The sequence below is a fragment of the Pleurodeles waltl genome, chromosome 6, assembly GCF_031143425.1.
Source record: "Pleurodeles waltl isolate 20211129_DDA chromosome 6, aPleWal1.hap1.20221129, whole genome shotgun sequence".
Taxonomy (NCBI): domain Eukaryota; kingdom Metazoa; phylum Chordata; class Amphibia; order Caudata; family Salamandridae; genus Pleurodeles; species Pleurodeles waltl.
The window spans coordinates 209,021,000-209,039,058 of NC_090445.1; the positions used below are offsets into that span (position 1 = coordinate 209,021,000).

General features: G+C 46.3%; 1 protein-coding gene and 1 long non-coding RNA gene across 3 annotated transcripts in view; one reads left to right on the plus strand and one right to left on the minus strand.

Annotated features, from left to right (window-relative positions):
* LOC138299539 (uncharacterized) overlaps positions 1–18,059 on the minus strand; it is a 425,958-nt gene that overhangs the window by 257,580 nt on the left and 150,319 nt on the right. The gene's annotated exons all lie outside the window — the stretch shown is intronic.
* Positions 13,402–18,059, plus strand: part of NAGS (N-acetylglutamate synthase) — a 102,214-nt gene continuing 97,556 nt past the window's right edge. The window contains exon 1 of the mRNA XM_069237845.1: positions 13,402–13,754. Within this exon, the coding sequence (XP_069093946.1) occupies positions 13,422–13,754 (333 nt within the window). The 5' untranslated portion in view covers positions 13,402–13,421. The remainder of the gene's footprint in view (positions 13,755–18,059) is intronic.

Here is an 18,059-nt window from a genome sequence, read left to right on the forward strand (position 1 = left end):
TAGTGCAGAAACCCTGCACTGCCTCACAACACTTAGGACAGCATCCCTGCCCTAGTGTGGAGCTCATAGGACAGCATCCCTGCCCTGCTCCAACTCAAGAGAAACAGCATCCCTGTTCTCTCTTCCAGCCATATGGACAAAGTTTTTGCCCAGCTATGGCTTTATTGAGACAGCATCCCTGTCTGGCATTTCCATCACTACAAATAGGTTCAGTGGACAATTCCCACTGCTCTAAACTAAAACGTACTGATAGAAACTCTGAAAATACATCTTCACATTGTTGCTTAGCTAAAAAACTTCAAACAGGGTGGTTTACATCCCCACAGGGAAGTAACCATATAGTGGATGATAAAGGGAGCAACCAGTCTATTGCAGAGCTACTCTCTACTTATCACCACTTAGACAATAAAGTCTCAACTGGCCAAGGTTAGCCTTATTGTCCTTCGTTTGGGGGGGGGGGTTGTGTGAGAAAGTAGCCTCTTTCTAGCCTTGTTACCCCCACATTTGGCCTGTTTGTGAGTGTATGTCAGGGTGTTTTTACTGTCTCACTGGGATCCTGCTAGCCAGGGCCCAGTGCTCATTGTGAAAACCCTATGTTTTCAGTATGTTTGTTATGTGTCACTGGGACCCTGCTAGTCAGGACGCCAGTGCTCATAAGTTTGTGGCCTATATGTATGTGTTCCCTGTGTAGTGCCTAACTGTCTCACTGAGGCTCTGCTAATCAGAACCTCAGTGGTTATGCTCTCTCATTTCTTTCAAATTGTCACTAACAGGCTAGTGACCAATTTTACCAATTTACATTGGCTTACTGGAACACCCTTATAATTCCCTAGTATATGGTACTGAGGTACCCAGGGTATTGGGGTTCCAGGAGATCCCTATGGGCTGCAGCATTTCTTTTGCCACCCATAGGGAGCTCTGACAATTCTTACACAGGCCTGCCACTGCAGCCTGAGTGAAATAACGTCCACGTTATTTCACAGCCATTTTACACTGCACTTAAGTAACTTATAAGTCACCTATATGTCTAACCTTTACTTGGTAAAGGTTAGGTGCAAAGTTACTTAGTGTGAGGGCACCCTGGCACTAGCCAAGGTGCCCCCACATTGTTCAGGGCCAATTCCCCGGACTTTGTGAGTGCGGGGACACCATTACACGTGTGCACTACATATAGGTCACTACCTATATGTAGCTTCACAATGGTAACTCCGAATATGGCCATGTAACATGTCTAAGATCATGGAATTGCCCCCTCTATGCCATCCTGGCATTGTTGGCACAATTCCATGATCCCAGTGGTCTGTAGCACAGACCCTGGTACTGCCAAACTGCCTTTTCTGGGGTTTCACTGCAGCTGCTGCTGCTGCCAACCCCTCAGACAGGTTTCTGCCCCCCTGGGGTCAAGCCAGGCTTGTCCCAGGATGGCAGAACAAAGGACTTCCTCTGAGAGAGGGTGTTACACCCTCTCCCTTTGGAAAATGGTGTGAAGGCAGGGGAGGTGTAGCCTCCCCCAGCCTCTGGAAATGCTTTCTTGGTGCACAGATTTGCCCAATTCTGCATAAGCCAGTCTACACCGGTTCAGGGACCCCTTAGCCCTGCTCTGGCGCGAAACTGGACAAAGGAAAGGGGAGTGACCACTCCCCTGACCTGCACCTCCCCTGGGAGGTGTCCAGAGCTCCTCCAGTGTGCTCCAGACCTCTGCCATCTTGGAAACAGAGGTGCTGCTGGCACACTGGACTGCTCTGAGTGGCCAGTGCCACCAGGTGACGTCAGAGACTCCTTCTGATAGGCTCCTTCAGGTGTTGCTAGCCTATCCTCTCTCCTAGGTAGCCAAACCCTCTTTTCTGGCTATTTAGGGTCTCTGTCTCTGGGGAAACTTCAGATAACGAATGCAAGAGCTCATCAGAGTTCCTCTGCATCTCTCTCTTCACCTTCTACCAAGGAATCGTCTGCTGACCGCGCTGGAAGCCTGCAAAACTGCAACAAAGTAGCTAAGACGACTACTGCAACTCTGTAACGCTGATCCTGCCGCCTTCTCGACTGTTTTCCTGGTGGTGCATGCTGTGGGGGTAGTCTGCCTCCTCTCTGCACTAGAAGCTCTGAATAAATCTCCCGTGGGTCGACGGAATCTTCCCCCTGCAACCGCAGGCACCAAAAAGCTGCATTACCGGTCCCTTGGGTCTCCTCTCAGCACGACGAGCGAGGTCCCTCGAATCCAGCAACTCTGTCCAAGTGACTCCCACAGTCCAGTGACTCTTCAGTCCAAGTTTGGTGGAGGTAAGTCCTTGCCTCACCTCGCTAGAGTGCATTGCCGGGAACCGCGACTTTTGCAGCTACTCGGGCCCCTGTGCACTTCCGGCGGAAATCCTTTGTGCACAGCCAAGCCTGGGTCCACAGCACTCTAACCTGCATTGCACGACTTTCTAAGTTGGTCTCCGGCGACGTGGGACTCCTTTGTGTAACTTCGGGTGAGCACCGTTTCACGCATCCTCGTAGTGCCTGTTTCTGGCACTTCTCCGGGTGCTACCTGCTGCTGAGAGGGCTCCTTGTCTTGCCCGACGTCCCCTCTACCTCCTAGTCCAATTTGCGACCTCCTGGCCCCTCCTGGGCCACAGCAGCGTCCAAAAACGCTAACCGCAAGATTTGCAGCTAGCAAGGCTTGTTGGCGTTCTTTCGGCGGGAAAACACTTCTGCACGACTCTCCACGGCGAGAGGGATCCGTCCACCAAAGGGAAAGTCTCTAGCCCTTTTCGTTCCTGCAGAAACCTCGGCTTCTTCTGTCCAGTAGAAGCTTCTTTGCACCCACAGCTGGCATTTCCTGGGCATATGCCCATCTCCGACTTGCTTGTGACTTTTGGACTTGGTCCCCTTGTTCCACAGGTACCCTAGATTGGAAATCCATCGTTGTTGCATTGTTGGTTTGTGTCCTTCCTGCATTATTCCTCTATCACGACTTCTTTGTCTTTTGGGGAACTTAAGTGCACTTTGCACTCACTTTTCAGGGTCTTGGGGAGGGCTAATTTTCTAACTCTCACTATTTTCTAATAGTCCCAGCGACCCTCTACAAGGTCACATAGGTTTGGGGTCCATTCGTGGTTCGCATTCCACTTTTGGAGTATATGGTTTGTGTTGCCCCTATCCCTATGTGTTCCCATTGCATTCTATTGTAACTATACATTGTTTGCACTGTTTTCTAAGGCTATACTGCATATTTTTGGTATTGTGTACATATATCTTGTGTATATTTCCTATCCTCTCACTGAGGGTACACTCTAAGATACTGTGGCATATTGTCATAAAAATAAAGTACCTTTATTTTTAGTATAACTGTGTATTGTGTTTTCTTATGATATTGTGCAAGTGACACTTGTGGTACTGTAGTAGCTTCACACGTCTCCTAGTTCAGCCTAAGCTGCTCTGCTAAGCTACCATTATCTATCAGCCTAAGCTGCTAGACACCCTATACACTAATAAGGGATAACTGGGCCTGGTGCAAGGTGCAAGTACCCCTTGGTACTCACTACAAGCCAGTCCAGCCTCCTACATTGGTTGTGCAGCGGTGGGATAAGTGCTTTGAGACTACTTACCACTCTTGTCATTGTACTTTTCATAAGAGAAAAATATACAAAACAAGTTCAGTGTGTGTACACATAGCTAAAAAGTTTTGCATTTTCTCTTTTCACTCTTTTCTAAAGTGCTGAAAAGTACTTCTAAACTTTCAAAAAGTTCTTAAAAGTTTAAAAAGTTTTTTTCTGTCTTTCTAAAAAGTTCTGAAAACTTTTTTCTCTTTTTCTATCACTTTAACTCTCTCTAAAAATGTCTGGCACAGGCCAAAATGTTGACCTGTCTAAGATTGCATATGACCACCTTAGCTGGAAAGGAGCAAGGAGTCTCTGTATAGAGAGAGGTTTGAGTGTAGGGAAGAATCCTTCCTTGGAACTGTTACTTAATATGCTTAGAGAACAAGATAAGGCTAAAAGTGCCCCATCTGTTGAAAAAGTAGCTAATGGTTCTCAATCTGATCCAGGGACTCCCCCAGGAAAAGGTTCAGGAAAGAAACTTCTAAGCCTGCCCATTACTAGACAGTCTAGCATAGTTGGTACTGAGGTGGAGTCACATCATCCAGATGATGTGCTCTCACATTACACTGTCAGCCAAGCTGTTAGGGTGGCCTCTGTAAGGGACAGGTCTCCTTCTGTTCATTCCCATCATACCTCTGTATCTAGAAATGTCCCTCCCACCAACCCTGATGACAGATTGTTAGAAAGGGAACTCAATAAGTTGAGGGTGGAACAAACCAGACTGAAGCTTAAAAAGCAACAGCTGGATTTGGATAGACAGTCTTTAGAAATAGAGAGGGAAAGACAGAAGTTGGGTTTAGATACCCATGGTGGCAGCAGCAGTATTCCCCATAGTCATCCTGTAAAAGAGCATGATTCCAGGAATCTGCACAAGATAGTTCCCCCTTATAAGGAGGGGGATGACATTAACAAGTGGTTTGCTGCACTTGAGAGGGCCTGTGCTGTACAGGATGTCCCTCAAAGGCAGTGGGCTGCTATCCTATGGCTATCATTTAGTGGAAAAGGTAGGGATAGGCTCCTTACTGTGAAAGAAAGTGATACCAATAATTTTACAGTACTTAAGAATGCACTCCTGGATGGTTATGGCTTAACCACTGAACAATACAGGATAAAGTTCAGAGAGACCAAAAAGGAGTCTTCACAAGACTGGGTTGATTTCATTGACCATTCAGTGAAGGCCTTGGAGGGGTGGTTAAATGGCAGTAAGGTTACTGACTTTGAAAGCCTGTATAACTTGATCCTGAGAGAGCATATTCTTAATAATTGTGTGTCTGATTTGTTTCACCAGTACTTGGTGGACTCTGATCTGACCTCTCCCCAAGAATTGGGAAAGAAGGCAGACAAATGGGTCAGAACAAGGGTGAACAGAAAAGTTCATACAGGGGGTGACAAAGAGAACAATAAGAAGAAAGATGGTGAAAAATCTCAAGATAAGCATGGGGATAAGGGTAAAACCAAAGATCCCACTTCAAATCTTAAACACTCTTCAGGGGGTGGGGATAAAACAAATTCTTCCTCTTCTTCTCAACCTACAAAATTTAAAAAGCCTTGGTGCTTTGTGTGTAAAAATAGAGGCCATAGGCCAGGGGATAAGTCCTGTCCAGGTAAACCCCCTGAGCCTACCACCACTAATACATCAAGCTCTAGTGCCCCTAGCAGTAGTGGTACTAGTGGTGGGACTGCTGGCAACAGTCAAGTTAAGGGTGTAGTTGGGTTCACTTATGGGTCCATAGTAGAAACTGGGGTAGTCACTCCCAAGACAGTTTCTGTCACACCTAGTGGCATTGGCCTTGCCACACTGGCTGCTTGTCCCCTTACAATGGATAAGTACAGGCAGACAGTTTCAATAAATGGTGTTGAGGCCTTGGCCTACAGGGACACAGGTGCCATTATCACTTTGGTGACTGAAAACCTAGTGCACCCTGATCAACACATCATTGGACAACAGTATAAGATTATTGATGTCCATAACTCCACTAAGTTTCTTCCCTTAGCTATAATTCAGTTTAGTTGGGGTGGAGTTACTGGCCCTAAGCAGGTGCTGGTATCACCTAGCTTACCTGTAGACTGTCTCTTAGGTAATGACCTAGAGGCCTCAGGTTGGGCTGATGTAGAGTTTTATGCCCATGCAGCCATGCTGGGCATCCCAGAGGAATTGTTCCCTCTCATTTCTACTGAAATGAAAAAGCAAAGGAGAGAAGGCCTGAAAACTCAGGATCCCTCTCCATCAGCAGGTAAAAAGGGTATCACAGTATCCCCTAACCACCCTACCATTCAGGATACCATTCCTGTGGTGGGAGAAACCTCTCCTGTGGTGGCACCTGTTCCAAGGGAATCATCAGTTGGCAAAACTGTACTCCCTGAGGTGGAAGTACCTCTCTGTGGGATAACTAACATTGGTGAGAAAAAGAGCACCATTTTAGTTAACATGGAGCATCCCTCCAACCCTTCCAGAGAAACTTTAGTGCAGAAACCCTGCACTGCCTCACAACACTTAGGACAGCATCCCTGCCCTAGTGTGGAGCTCATAGGACAGCATCCCTGCCCTGCTCCAACTCAAGAGAAACAGCATCCCTGTTCTCTCTTCCAGCCATATGGACAAAGTTTTTGCCCAGCTATGGCTTTATTGAGACAGCATCCCTGTCTGGCATTTCCATCACTACAAATAGGTTCAGTGGACAATTCCCACTGCTCTAAACTAAAACGTACTGATAGAAACTCTGAAAATACATCTTCACATTGTTGCTTAGCTAAAAAACTTCAAACAGGGTGGTTTACATCCCCACAGGGAAGTAACCATATAGTGGATGATAAAGGGAGCAACCAGTCTATTGCAGAGCTACTCTCTACTTATCACCACTTAGACAATAAAGTCTCAACTGGCCAAGGTTAGCCTTATTGTCCTTCGTTTGGGGGGGGGGTTGTGTGAGAAAGTAGCCTCTTTCTAGCCTTGTTACCCCCACATTTGGCCTGTTTGTGAGTGTATGTCAGGGTGTTTTTACTGTCTCACTGGGATCCTGCTAGCCAGGGCCCAGTGCTCATTGTGAAAACCCTATGTTTTCAGTATGTTTGTTATGTGTCACTGGGACCCTGCTAGTCAGGACCCCAGTGCTCATAAGTTTGTGGCCTATATGTATGTGTTCCCTGTGTAGTGCCTAACTGTCTCACTGAGGCTCTGCTAATCAGAACCTCAGTGGTTATGCTCTCTCATTTCTTTCAAATTGTCACTAACAGGCTAGTGACCAATTTTACCAATTTACATTGGCTTACTGGAACACCCTTATAATTCCCTAGTATATGGTACTGAGGTACCCAGGGTATTGGGGTTCCAGGAGATCCCTATGGGCTGCAGCATTTCTTTTGCCACCCATAGGGAGCTCTGACAATTCTTACACAGGCCTGCCACTGCAGCCTGAGTGAAATAACGTCCACGTTATTTCACAGCCATTTTACACTGCACTTAAGTAACTTATAAGTCACCTATATGTCTAACCTTTACCTGGTAAAGGTTAGGTGCAAAGTTACTTAGTGTGAGGGCACCCTGGCACTAGCCAAGGTGCCCCCACATTGTTCAGGGCCAATTCCCCGGACTTTGTGAGTGCGGGGACACCAATACACGCGTGCACTACATATAGGTCACTACCTATATGTAGCTTCACAATGGTAACTCCGAATATGGCCAAGTAACATGTCTAAGATCATGGAATTGCCCCCTCTATGCCATCCTGGCATTGTTGGCACAATTCCATGATCCCAGTGGTCTGTAGCACAGACCCTGGTACTGCCAAACTGCCTTTTCTGGGGTTTCACTGCAGCTGCTGCTGCTGCCAACCCCTCAGACAGGTTTCTGCCCCCCTGGGGTCAAGCCAGGCTTGTCCCAGGATGGCAGAACAAAGGACTTCCTCTGAGAGAGGTGTTACACCCTCTCCCTCTGGAAAATGGTGTGAAGGCAGGGGAGGAGTAGCCTCCCCCAGCCTCTGGAAATGCTTTCTTGGGCACAGATGTGCCCAATTCTGCATAAGCCAGTCTACACCGGTTCAGGGACCCCTTAGCCCTGCTCTGGCGCGAAACTGGACAAAAGAAAGGGGAGCGTAGGTGAGGTGTCCAGAGCTCCTCCAGTGTGCTCCAGACCTCTGCCATCTTGGAAACAGAGGTGCTGCTGGCACACTGGACTGCTCTGAGTGGCCAGTGCCACAAGGTGACGTCAGAGACTCCTTCTGATAGGCTCCTTCAGGTGGTGCTAGCCTATCCTCTCTCCTAGGTAGCCAAACCCTCTTTTCTGGCTATTTAGGGTCTCTGTCTCTGGGGAAACTTCAGATAACGAATGCAAGAGCTCATCAGAGTTCCTCTGCATCTCTCTCTTCACCTTCTGCCAAGGAATCGACTGCTGACCGCGCTGGAAGCCTGCAAAACTGCAACAAAGTAGCTAAGACGACTACTGCAACTCTGTAACGCTGATCCTGCCGCCTTCTCGACTGTTTTCCTGGTGGTGCATGCTGTGGGGTTAGTCTCCCTCCTCTCTGCACTAGAAGCTCCGAAGAAATCTCCCGTGGGTCGACGGAATCTTCCCCCTGCAACCGCAGGCACCAAAAAGCTGCATTACCGGTCCCTTGGGTCTCCTCTCAGCACGACGAGCGAGGTCCCTCGAATCCAGCAACTCTGTCCAAGTGACTCCCACAGTCCAGTGACTCTTCAGTCCAAGTTTGGTGGAGGTAAGTCCTTGCCTCACCTCGCTAGACTGCATTGCCGGAAACCGCGACTTTTGCAGCTACTCCGGCCCCTGTGCACTTCCGGCGGAAATCCTTTGTGCACAGCCAAGCCTGGGTCCACGGCACTCTAACCTGCATTGCACGACTTTCTAAGTTGGTCTCCGGCGACGTGGGACTCCTTTGTGTAACTTCGGGTGAGCACCGTTTCACGCATCCTCGTAGTGCCTGTTTCTGGCACTTCTCCGGGTGCTACCTGCTGCTGAGAGGGCTCCTTGTCTTGCTCGACGTCCGCTCTACCTCCTGGTCCAATTTACGACCTCCTGGTCCCTCCTGGGCCACAGCAGCGTCCAAAAACGCTAACCGCACGATTTGCAGCTAGCAAGGCTTGTTGGCGTTCTTTCGGCGGGAAAACACTTCTGCACGACTCTCCACGGCGAGAGGGATCCGTCCACCTAAGGGGAAGTCTCTAGCCCTTTTTGTTCCTGCAGAAACCTCGGCTTCTTCTGTCCAGTAGAAGCTTCTTTGCACCCACAGCTGGCATTTCCTGGGCATATGCCCATCTCCGACTTGCTTGTGACTTTTGGACTTGGTCCCCTTGTTCCACAGGTACCCTAGATTGGAAATCCATCGTTGTTGCATTGTTGGTTTGTGTCCTTCCTGCATTATTCCTCTATCACGACTTCTTTGTCTTTTGGGGAACTTTAGTGCACTTTGCACTCACTTTTCAGGGTCTTGGGGAGGGCTAATTTTCTAACTCTCACTATTTTCTAATAGTCCCAGCGACCCTCTACAAGGTCACATAGGTTTGGGGTCCATTCGTGGTTCGCATTCCACTTTTGGAGTATATGGTTTGTGTTGCCCCTATCCCTATGTGTTCCCATTGCTTCCTATTGTAACTATACATTGTTTGCACTGTTTTCTAAGACTATACTGCATATTTTTGGTATTGTGTACATATATCTTGTGTATATTTCCTATCCTCTCACTGAGGGTACACTCTAAGATACTTTGGCATATTTTCATAAAAATAAAGTACCTTTATTTTTAGTATAACTGTGTATTGTGTTTTCTTATGATATTGTGCAAGTGACACTTGTGGTACTGTAGTAGCTTCACACGTCTCCTAGTTCAGCCTAAGCTGCTCTGCTAAGCTACCATTATCTATCAGCCTAAGCTGCTAGACACCCTATACACTAATAAGGGATAACTGGGCCTGGTGCAAGGTGCAAGTACCCCTTGGTACTCACTACAAGCCAGTCCAGCCTCCTACACTGATTGAACAGTCAGGTTCCTTGTTTTTTCAGCTGGAAACCGGACCCTCATGCGAAGGGGACGGATGCTTTCCTGCAACCGTGGGCGAGGGAGCTTCTTTATGCTTTCCCTCCCTTTGTGATGATTCCTTACGTCCTGGCACAAGTTCGTCGCCGACGCTCAGAGGTCATTCTGATAACTCCGTTTTGGAGTGCTCAGCCTTGGTTCCCTTCTGCAATGATTCTGTCTTGCGACTTTCCGGTGAAGATTCCATTGTCTGTGGACCTTCTCACGGATCCGTTGAACAATTTTCACCCACTAATTCTGCAGGGATTGTTAACCCTGATGGCGTGGAGACTTTCAGGCGACGATGGCAAGTGCCTGGAGTTTCCGAATCGGCGATGTTTTCCTTATCCCAATCTTGGGCCCCTTCCACTCAGAAAAGATACGAACAAGCCTGGAGGAAGTGGGTATGTTGATGCAATACAAGGAGTGTGGATCCCCTGGGGTCAGAAATTCATGTCATAGTCAATTTTCTTTCTGAATTGGCCTCCCAGGGTTTGGCATATAGGACAATTAATAATTGTCGCTTCGCCCTTTCTGCTGGACATCCTCACATCCAGGGGAAACCAGTAGGCGAACATCCTTTGATTTGTAAATTGTTTAGAGGTATCCGTATGGTTAAACCCCCTCAACCGAAATATATTTCTTTGTGGGACGTCAACATTGTCTTACGTTTCCTTAGAAATTGGCCGGATAATGAAGGTTTATCTCGCAAACAATTATCGGCAAAATTGACAATGCTACTAGGTCTGCTTTCATGCAGAAGAATCTCAGATGTTAAAGCTCTGGATTTATCAGGTAGAGTAGTTACTCCAGAAGGAGTATCTTTTTCCATTACTAGACATACAAAAACCTCATCAAAATGTATTTCTTATCCCTCTTTTCCACATAATAGGAAGCTTTGTGTAGTTAAGGTGTTTGAAAGTATACGAAGATTGCACACGAGAATTCAGACAGAATGTTTTTGGTCAATTATTGATTTTGTTACAAAAACCTTTTCGCCCAGTCACTGCAGCAACCTTGGCTCGTTGGGTCAAATGGTTATTAGCCAAAGCAGGTATAGATATAAGTGTTTTTGGAGCTTATTCTGTTAGAGGAGCTATGGCTTCAAAAGCTTTTGCTACTGGAGCCAGATTGGAGGATATTATGGCTGCAGCAGACTGGTCAAATGATTCCACTTTCAAGGTATTTTATCACAAACCCATTGTTGATGTAGTGTCAGAAGCAGTAAATAGACTTTAAACTAGCATAATCCGAAGCCTTCGGTCCTGACATAGAATTAAAAAATTTCTAGCTATTGCGTCAAGAATTTTAGATTCTATTTAGGACACGGAGGCGAGGATTATCCCACCCGTTATGCACATTTTATTGCAATGGTGTTATAAATATTATATTGAATTGTTATTGCATAAAATGTGTATGAAATACCCTCCCAAGGTATATCTTGATATTAGTTTGATTTTTTGTCTCCTTCAGGAGCATCTAACACGACTTCGTGAATTCCTACGGTAGTTCACCGCATGTACAGTTCAAGTCTCCAACGTCAATGGGATCGTTTTCAGAAGACCAGGAGAGAGGTTGTTGTCAAGTTCTGCAAGTTTTAATGCATTTTAGAGTTGGTTTCGCAAAGAAAGAAGGACTATCGCGTTCAGGCTATTTATGGACAGAGTCGAGCCATGATTGGTGGACTGGGGCTCATGGGAGTTGAAGTTTTTAAATTGTTATAATTTTATTGGCTGCTGTGTTTGTCAGTAAAGTAAAGAGAAAGCATAATCCTCGCCTCTGTGTCCTTAATAGAATGTAAAATTCTTGACGCGATAGCTAGAAACATCTCAACTCCTTTGCATTCTTGTGTTTATTTCAACAGTTTGATTCTTCGGGAAAACGTTGAGGGATCTACAGATTGCTGAATTCAGAACTTTTCTGCTTTTCAAAAAAGGTATACCTTCTGGGATCACGTATGGGTTTCAAACCTGTTTTCTCACAAACTGCATGTAGGTTGAAAGTAAACCACAAAAAGTAGTAAAGATGGACTACCTCTTAAAAAGTGCCAAAACAGTGGGAAATTGTTTTGTTGAACAAATACTGCTGGCTCAAGGGGGGCAGGGGAATATGGTGTTCTTATCAGAGCAAACCTTTCGTTGATGTCATTTTAGGGGCAAAAAAAACACATGCGTTATTGCACATCGCTTTTTCCCCACAAAAATAGCTATATATCGGATGCTTTTTCAGTTCAATCAAGGATAATCTACAAACTCTGGTTAACTTTAGAATCCCCATGACACTAAAAAAAAAACAGATGCAAATTTTGCGTGGTTACCTTCTGTGGGGGAAAAAAAGTTAATTCAGTTTTAAATGGGACTCAGTGCTTTAAATGGGAAAAAAATAAGTGCAGGTACTCATGAACATGAGCTTGTAGTGTGGTGGGTGGGGCAAGGGGCGGGGCTAAGAGCAAGACATGAGAATAAGTTATGACTTATATACCAGTTGCAGCACATACCAAGACACACGAGAAATGTGTTTAAATAAAACAAGTTAACTCGTTACACAAAATGAAAGCGAAACGCAATTATATTTTAACATTTTGTTTTGAAATATTTGCAGCTTCCTAATGCTATACTGTTATTTGCTGTCGTTTTGCACAATACTATATATTCTTGAGCAAACACACACACACAACGAAACAAGCAGACACGCACTCACAAAGCATTCCACACAGTCCTCCTTAAAGTGTCCCGATTCTCTCCCTCTTTCATTCGCTTTTCTCTCACAGAACACATGCATACAAGCAGGCAAACACACAGACATAAGCAGACCCTCGTTCAAAAGACTCAGGAGGAATTAAAGCCATTTTAAACTTCTTTCCTCCCATGGCTTTCTTAGATGTCGCTGTTAGCGGGGATCCCTCCATTCCTGTGTTTGCAGAAATGCATACAGTGGTGTGAATGTGATTGACAGCACAGGGCCTGAATGGGCCCTGTTCTGTCAAACACAGCGTGATGGTGAATATCCGGACATTAGGCAGATAATTCCTGCTAAATAGCTCAGTGGGGTCCGCTCAGGGCTAAAGCAGCACATTAGCTGTCAGAGACAGGTTCAACTCTGACAGCCTAGTGCTCAGCAGCACTAGCAGCTAATGAGACTACCTTTCATGAGTACAGGTACTCTACTTGGCAGCAGAGAAGTGCCGGTACTCAGAGTGAGAAAAATAAGAAGTGCCGGTAATCAGTACCTGTGAGTACCGGCCCATTTAAAGCACTGAATGGGAGGGATCCCAAACATTCAATAAAAAGGTTTTAGCACGTGGGATACCGAACAGACAGGAGATTAGGATCAGATAAAAACATTAAAGTAATAATTTAAAAACGTTTCGTTCTCTAAAGCAAACATTTCAAAAAGGACAGTTTATTCCATCGTTAAATAACCGTGGTCCCGCAATCCACTGTAACATTTGCGTAACTTTCAAAGGTTGAGATGGCACAAAGATCAACAGACTAACGGGAACAGAAATGACAAACAGACCAAAAGAAAAGGTTTCTGCGCTCTATCCTACCTCCCTTTAAAATGTCTATCGATTACAATGTCTCGTAATCACCTACGGAAAACTACCGGGCACGAGAGCTCCTCGACGAGTGCTACGCCACTCCGCCCCGTACCCGCCTCTTGGTACCCTTCCAGCCAATGATCAGTTGAGTGGGCAAGCTAGAACTTCACCTCGGAAGACAACGTCACCGCTAGGTAGGTTAAAAAAACAAACAAAAAAGAACGCGGAGATAACTCTCCGGCTAACACTGGCGAGGAACAGAGACAGTAAGGGATGTGTGCCACCTCAAACATGCTCCAGCGGGCAGCCGCTACAGCGATAGGAGGCACGAAGGGCGGTAGGTGCCTAACAGCGCTGACTCGCTATCTCAGCGCACGGGCACGTCCTACCCTTGAGGAGCCCGCTCTTATCGCCCTCCCTGACGACCAATGGGAAGTATCCTCTGAGGTGATCGAAAGTTCTTCTTTAGTCAACCGGTCCCTGATACGCCGCGACATCCGCGCGTTCCTCAAGGAGTGCGGAGGAACTCCAGCTGAGGCTCGCGATTGGTTAGAAAGGTTCCAAGTTATGCATCCTGTCAGCCACAAGCCGTTTGCTGTCATTGAGGTAAAGCTTGGATATGCTGTGACTTGATTGCTTATGGGAAGACTGAATATTTGGATGAGACAGTACCACCTTTTTCATTTAACGGTGTGCTTTGGGCGAAAAACATACATCTCAAAAGAAGTACTGAGAAATGGGGACCGACACTACTGACCATAGCAGCAACATTTTCATTGTACTCTTGTGTGACATGTTCGCGTGATTTTGTGTGGTCTATCAGTGGCTTTGGTGTGGTACTTTGAGTGAAACGATCGCAAGTGGAGCAAAATAGTCATGTCAACGTAACTAGATACAGTTAAGACAAGATGTGTTTCATCATTGTTATGAAATACGAAGAGCCTTAAAACAGCTGCAAACCTCCTGAAGTGCGTATGCTAGGTCTACAAAGTACTTTCCCGTTTCCAATAGCAATGTACTGAAGACCCGTGCTTACTAGTAGAAACAAGGCAAACGCAGTTACCTTATAAATGGAAAAATGCGGTTTGGACTCGCAGTTTGAGAAGAGACCTCTGAGTTCCAATAAAATCAATAATAATAACAACTGTTATTTGCAGAGCTTAGAAAATGTTGACTGTAGTCAACTTTTTACAGAATAAGATATTAATAATAAGTGCCAGGGCCATTATCCACATTTCAAGGTAGTTCTGCATGGTACAACGTATGTTCTTTAATATTAATATATAAAAGGTGCGCCTTCTTCATTATATAAAAGGAATACTATGGGCCCGATTCACAAAGGTAAACTTAGACTTGAAGTCTAAGTTTCGACCTAAAGTCTAAACTTCAATCAATCAGGATTTATAAACCGCGGCTAATCACCCAATAGGGTTATAAAGCACCGCTGATCACCCAATAGGATATCCAGGCGCTTGCAGGGCCCAGAGGCTTGTTCAAACAACCAGGTCTTGATGGCCCTTCGGAATTCCAGAAGTGAGGTGATGGTCTGGAGGTGTGTGGGGATGCTGTTCCAGGTTTTTGCTGCAACGGGAGAGAAGGAACACCCTCCACTTCTACTTCAGTAGATGCAGGGAATATGGGCAAGTGAAAGGGAGGCAGAGCATAGCCTTCCTGACGTTTGGTGGAAGTTTAGGTGGTGGTTAATGTTCACAGGTCCTTGGCTGTGTAGAGCCTTGTGTGCGTGGGTCAGCAGCTTGATTTGGCATCTCTTCTGTACAGGGAGCCAGTGGAGTTGCCTGAAGTGGGGTGTGATGTGAGTTTGTCAGGAAAGGCCAAGGATGAGTTTGGCTGCAGTGTTCTGTATGGTCTGAAGTCTCTGTAGGAGGTGTGCGGCAATTGCCGTAGTCCAGTGGCTGGTGATGAGGGCCTATGTCAGGGTGCGTCTTGTGTGAAGAGGTAGTCACTTGAAGATCTTACATAGCATATGCAAAGTGAGGAAGCAGGTGGAGGAGATGGTGTTGATCTCTGAATTCATGGTGAGCTTGTTGTCAATGATGATTCCTGAGGTTTCTGGCATGGTCGGGGGGAGTGGGTGTGGGTCTTACGTCTGACGGCCACCAAGAGTCTTTTCATTTGTTGCTACTGTGGCCAAAGATGAGTACTTCCGTCTTCCCTCTGTTCATCTACAGGCAGTTGTTCTTTATCCAATCAGTGACGCTTGTCATGCATCTGTGGAAGCTGGTTCTGGTGGTCGAGGGGTCGTCGGTGAGTGAGAGCATGAGTTGGGTGTCATCTACGTAGGAAACTATGTTGAGACCGTGGGATCTGATGATGTTGGCCATCGGGGTCATATATGTGGTCAAGAGGGTGGAGCTGAGGGATGAGCCCTGGGGGACACCACAGGTCATCTCCTTGGGTTCAATGATGAAAGGTGGGAGATAGATCTTCTGGTGAGGAAGGAGGTTGATCCATCTGAGCACGTCCACTTGGATGCCGATGTGGTGTAGTCTTATGATCAGCATTTAATGGGATACGGTGTGGAAGGCTGCTGAGAGGTCGAAGAGGATCAAAGCTGCTGTTTGTACTCGGTCGAGGAGTGTTCAGATGTCGGCTGTGGCTGCGATCAGGGCTGTTTCGGTGCTGTGATTGCTGCGGAAGCTGGATTGGGAAGTATCAAGTAGTTGGTTCTGCTCCAGGTATGTCACGATTTGCTTGTTGATGATCTTTTCCAGTACCTTCGCTGGGCATGAGAGCAGGGAGACTGGCGGGTAGTTTTTTGGTTCGCTGGGCTCAGAGGAGAGTTCCTTGAGTAGTAGTCTGACTTTAGTGTGTTTCCAGGCATTGGAAAATGTGGTGTTGATAAGAGGTGTTGAACAAGGTGGTGAACAGGGTGGTGAGTTCCTTGCCAATAATTTGGTTTCCAAGGTTGAAGATGTAGTGCAGGGATGGATCTATGGGAGCTCCCGAGTGGGTGGATTTCATGGTGGAGGTGATGTCCTAGGAGGAGTGGATGTTCTAGGTGGTCAATATGTGATTTGTGTTGATTACGGTGGTGGTGTATCTGTTGAGGAAGTCCGTAGCTGTGGCTTGGGGTTTGAAGTTTCTGTATATGGTTGCGATCTTGTTATGGAAGAAGTGGGCAGAGTTGTCACACAGTTTCTGTGAGGGTGTGATGGTGTTCTCGCTGGGTTGGAGAATTTCTTAACGATGTTGAAAAGTCCCTTTGTGGTGTTGGTGCTGGTTTGGATGTGTGTGGCAATAGCTGTTTTAGGCTTCAGGTCTAAGTTTACTTTTGTGAATCGGGCCCAGATTGTATTCAGGCTTTGAAAACAGTTATGTTTACTAATATCAGTAAAGCATACCTTATTTTTTGGTACATCTCTGCCCGCTTCTCCCTGTTTTCATCCTTTGATTTGTGCCCACAGCCCTACGTTTTTCAGAGTAGGAAGTGCAACCCTCATAATGTCCCATGGTTTTATTAAGCTAGAAGAGAAAGTGAACTGAGAGTGTTCTTTTCCAGGTTTGTAACAGTCTGCCTCCTGTTCGCTACATCCTCCTTCCACTACTTTATCCATGGAGTTCTAGTTCTTTATATCAAAAGCAGTCCTCTGTTCCATATTTAAGCTGATCACGTCTGCCGCAATTTGGTGTCGGCACTGGGGTCTTATGTGCATTGTTTCTTAAAAGGATGTAAACCATTTACTGTTGTCGCCCTTCAGCAACAAGGTAGTGCTTTGTAGTGACTGATAGCTTTGAATGGAGGTCGTTCCCCAATGATTTTGAGGTTTTGGCTTGGCAGCGCATGCGCTGTCTTAAAGAGACATGTTTTCATTCTGGGGGCTTCAGCCCGCCCATAGGCTTACTATTTGCTTCTCTTTGCCTTGCCATCTGTTGTCTTCCCCCACACCCCATCCCCCCCCCAAAAAAAAATCTGCCACATCTCAACCCCAGCCAGATCACCCTCATATCCAAACGATGCTTTGGAAATACGTCCAGGAACAGTTTTAGATAAAACTTTATCATTATAATTTTAAAGTTTAGATGAAACTTTGCCCACCGCATAACAATAAGTACACTCATGTTCGGATAGCCTGACACAATGTTTGGGAGTGGTGACCTTCGACCATGCATAAAGTCTTGTTATGGAGCTTGGAAATGTCTTTTGAGCCTCGCACTATAACGGGATAATGCGTGCCACCTCTAACTCACCCCAGAAACGTGCACAAAGGTCATACATGTCCAACAAAAACATATGCTCTGTAACTAATCACACTGTTTCCCGTGTCAACTTGGCTATAAAGAGTTACGCCAATCATGACTGGGGTGAGCCCATTCACCAGGCAAGTGGGTCGCACCACTGCCATGCCACAACAAAGACTGCCAGACATGTAGGCGTTTTCAGGCTGGCCTGCTCTGTCATCACAACCAAATATCTCCCAGCTGGGCTGGGTACAAGGCAGAGGACCGCAGCTTCCCTTTTTTGTTCAACCACGCTTCCAGGCACACTGAAAGGGTAAACCAATTATGAAGCCTTGTGGCAATGGGTATGGCTGACCGAAAACAAAAGGCGCCACTTCTAGGCGCTTCCCGGCACAAGTTTGGGGGGGGATCTCAGTGGTTTAATGTTTGATATCGTGAATATGAAAAGGATGAGCGGTGAAACCAATAAACATGAAAAGGATGAGCGGTGAAACCAATAAACATGGCTTCTTAGCCTTACTGCCTATTTGTTTTATCCCGTGTGATCCTGAGCGCATCTAATTAAGCATGTATGCCCCGTATATCACTCGCTCCATCCTCCGTCTCCTATTGCCTCTTTCCCCCTTCCATCCGCCAATTCTCACATTCGAACACTTCTTATCTGTGCTGGAGATACATGCAGGGACATTTTAGATACCAGAAGGTACATTT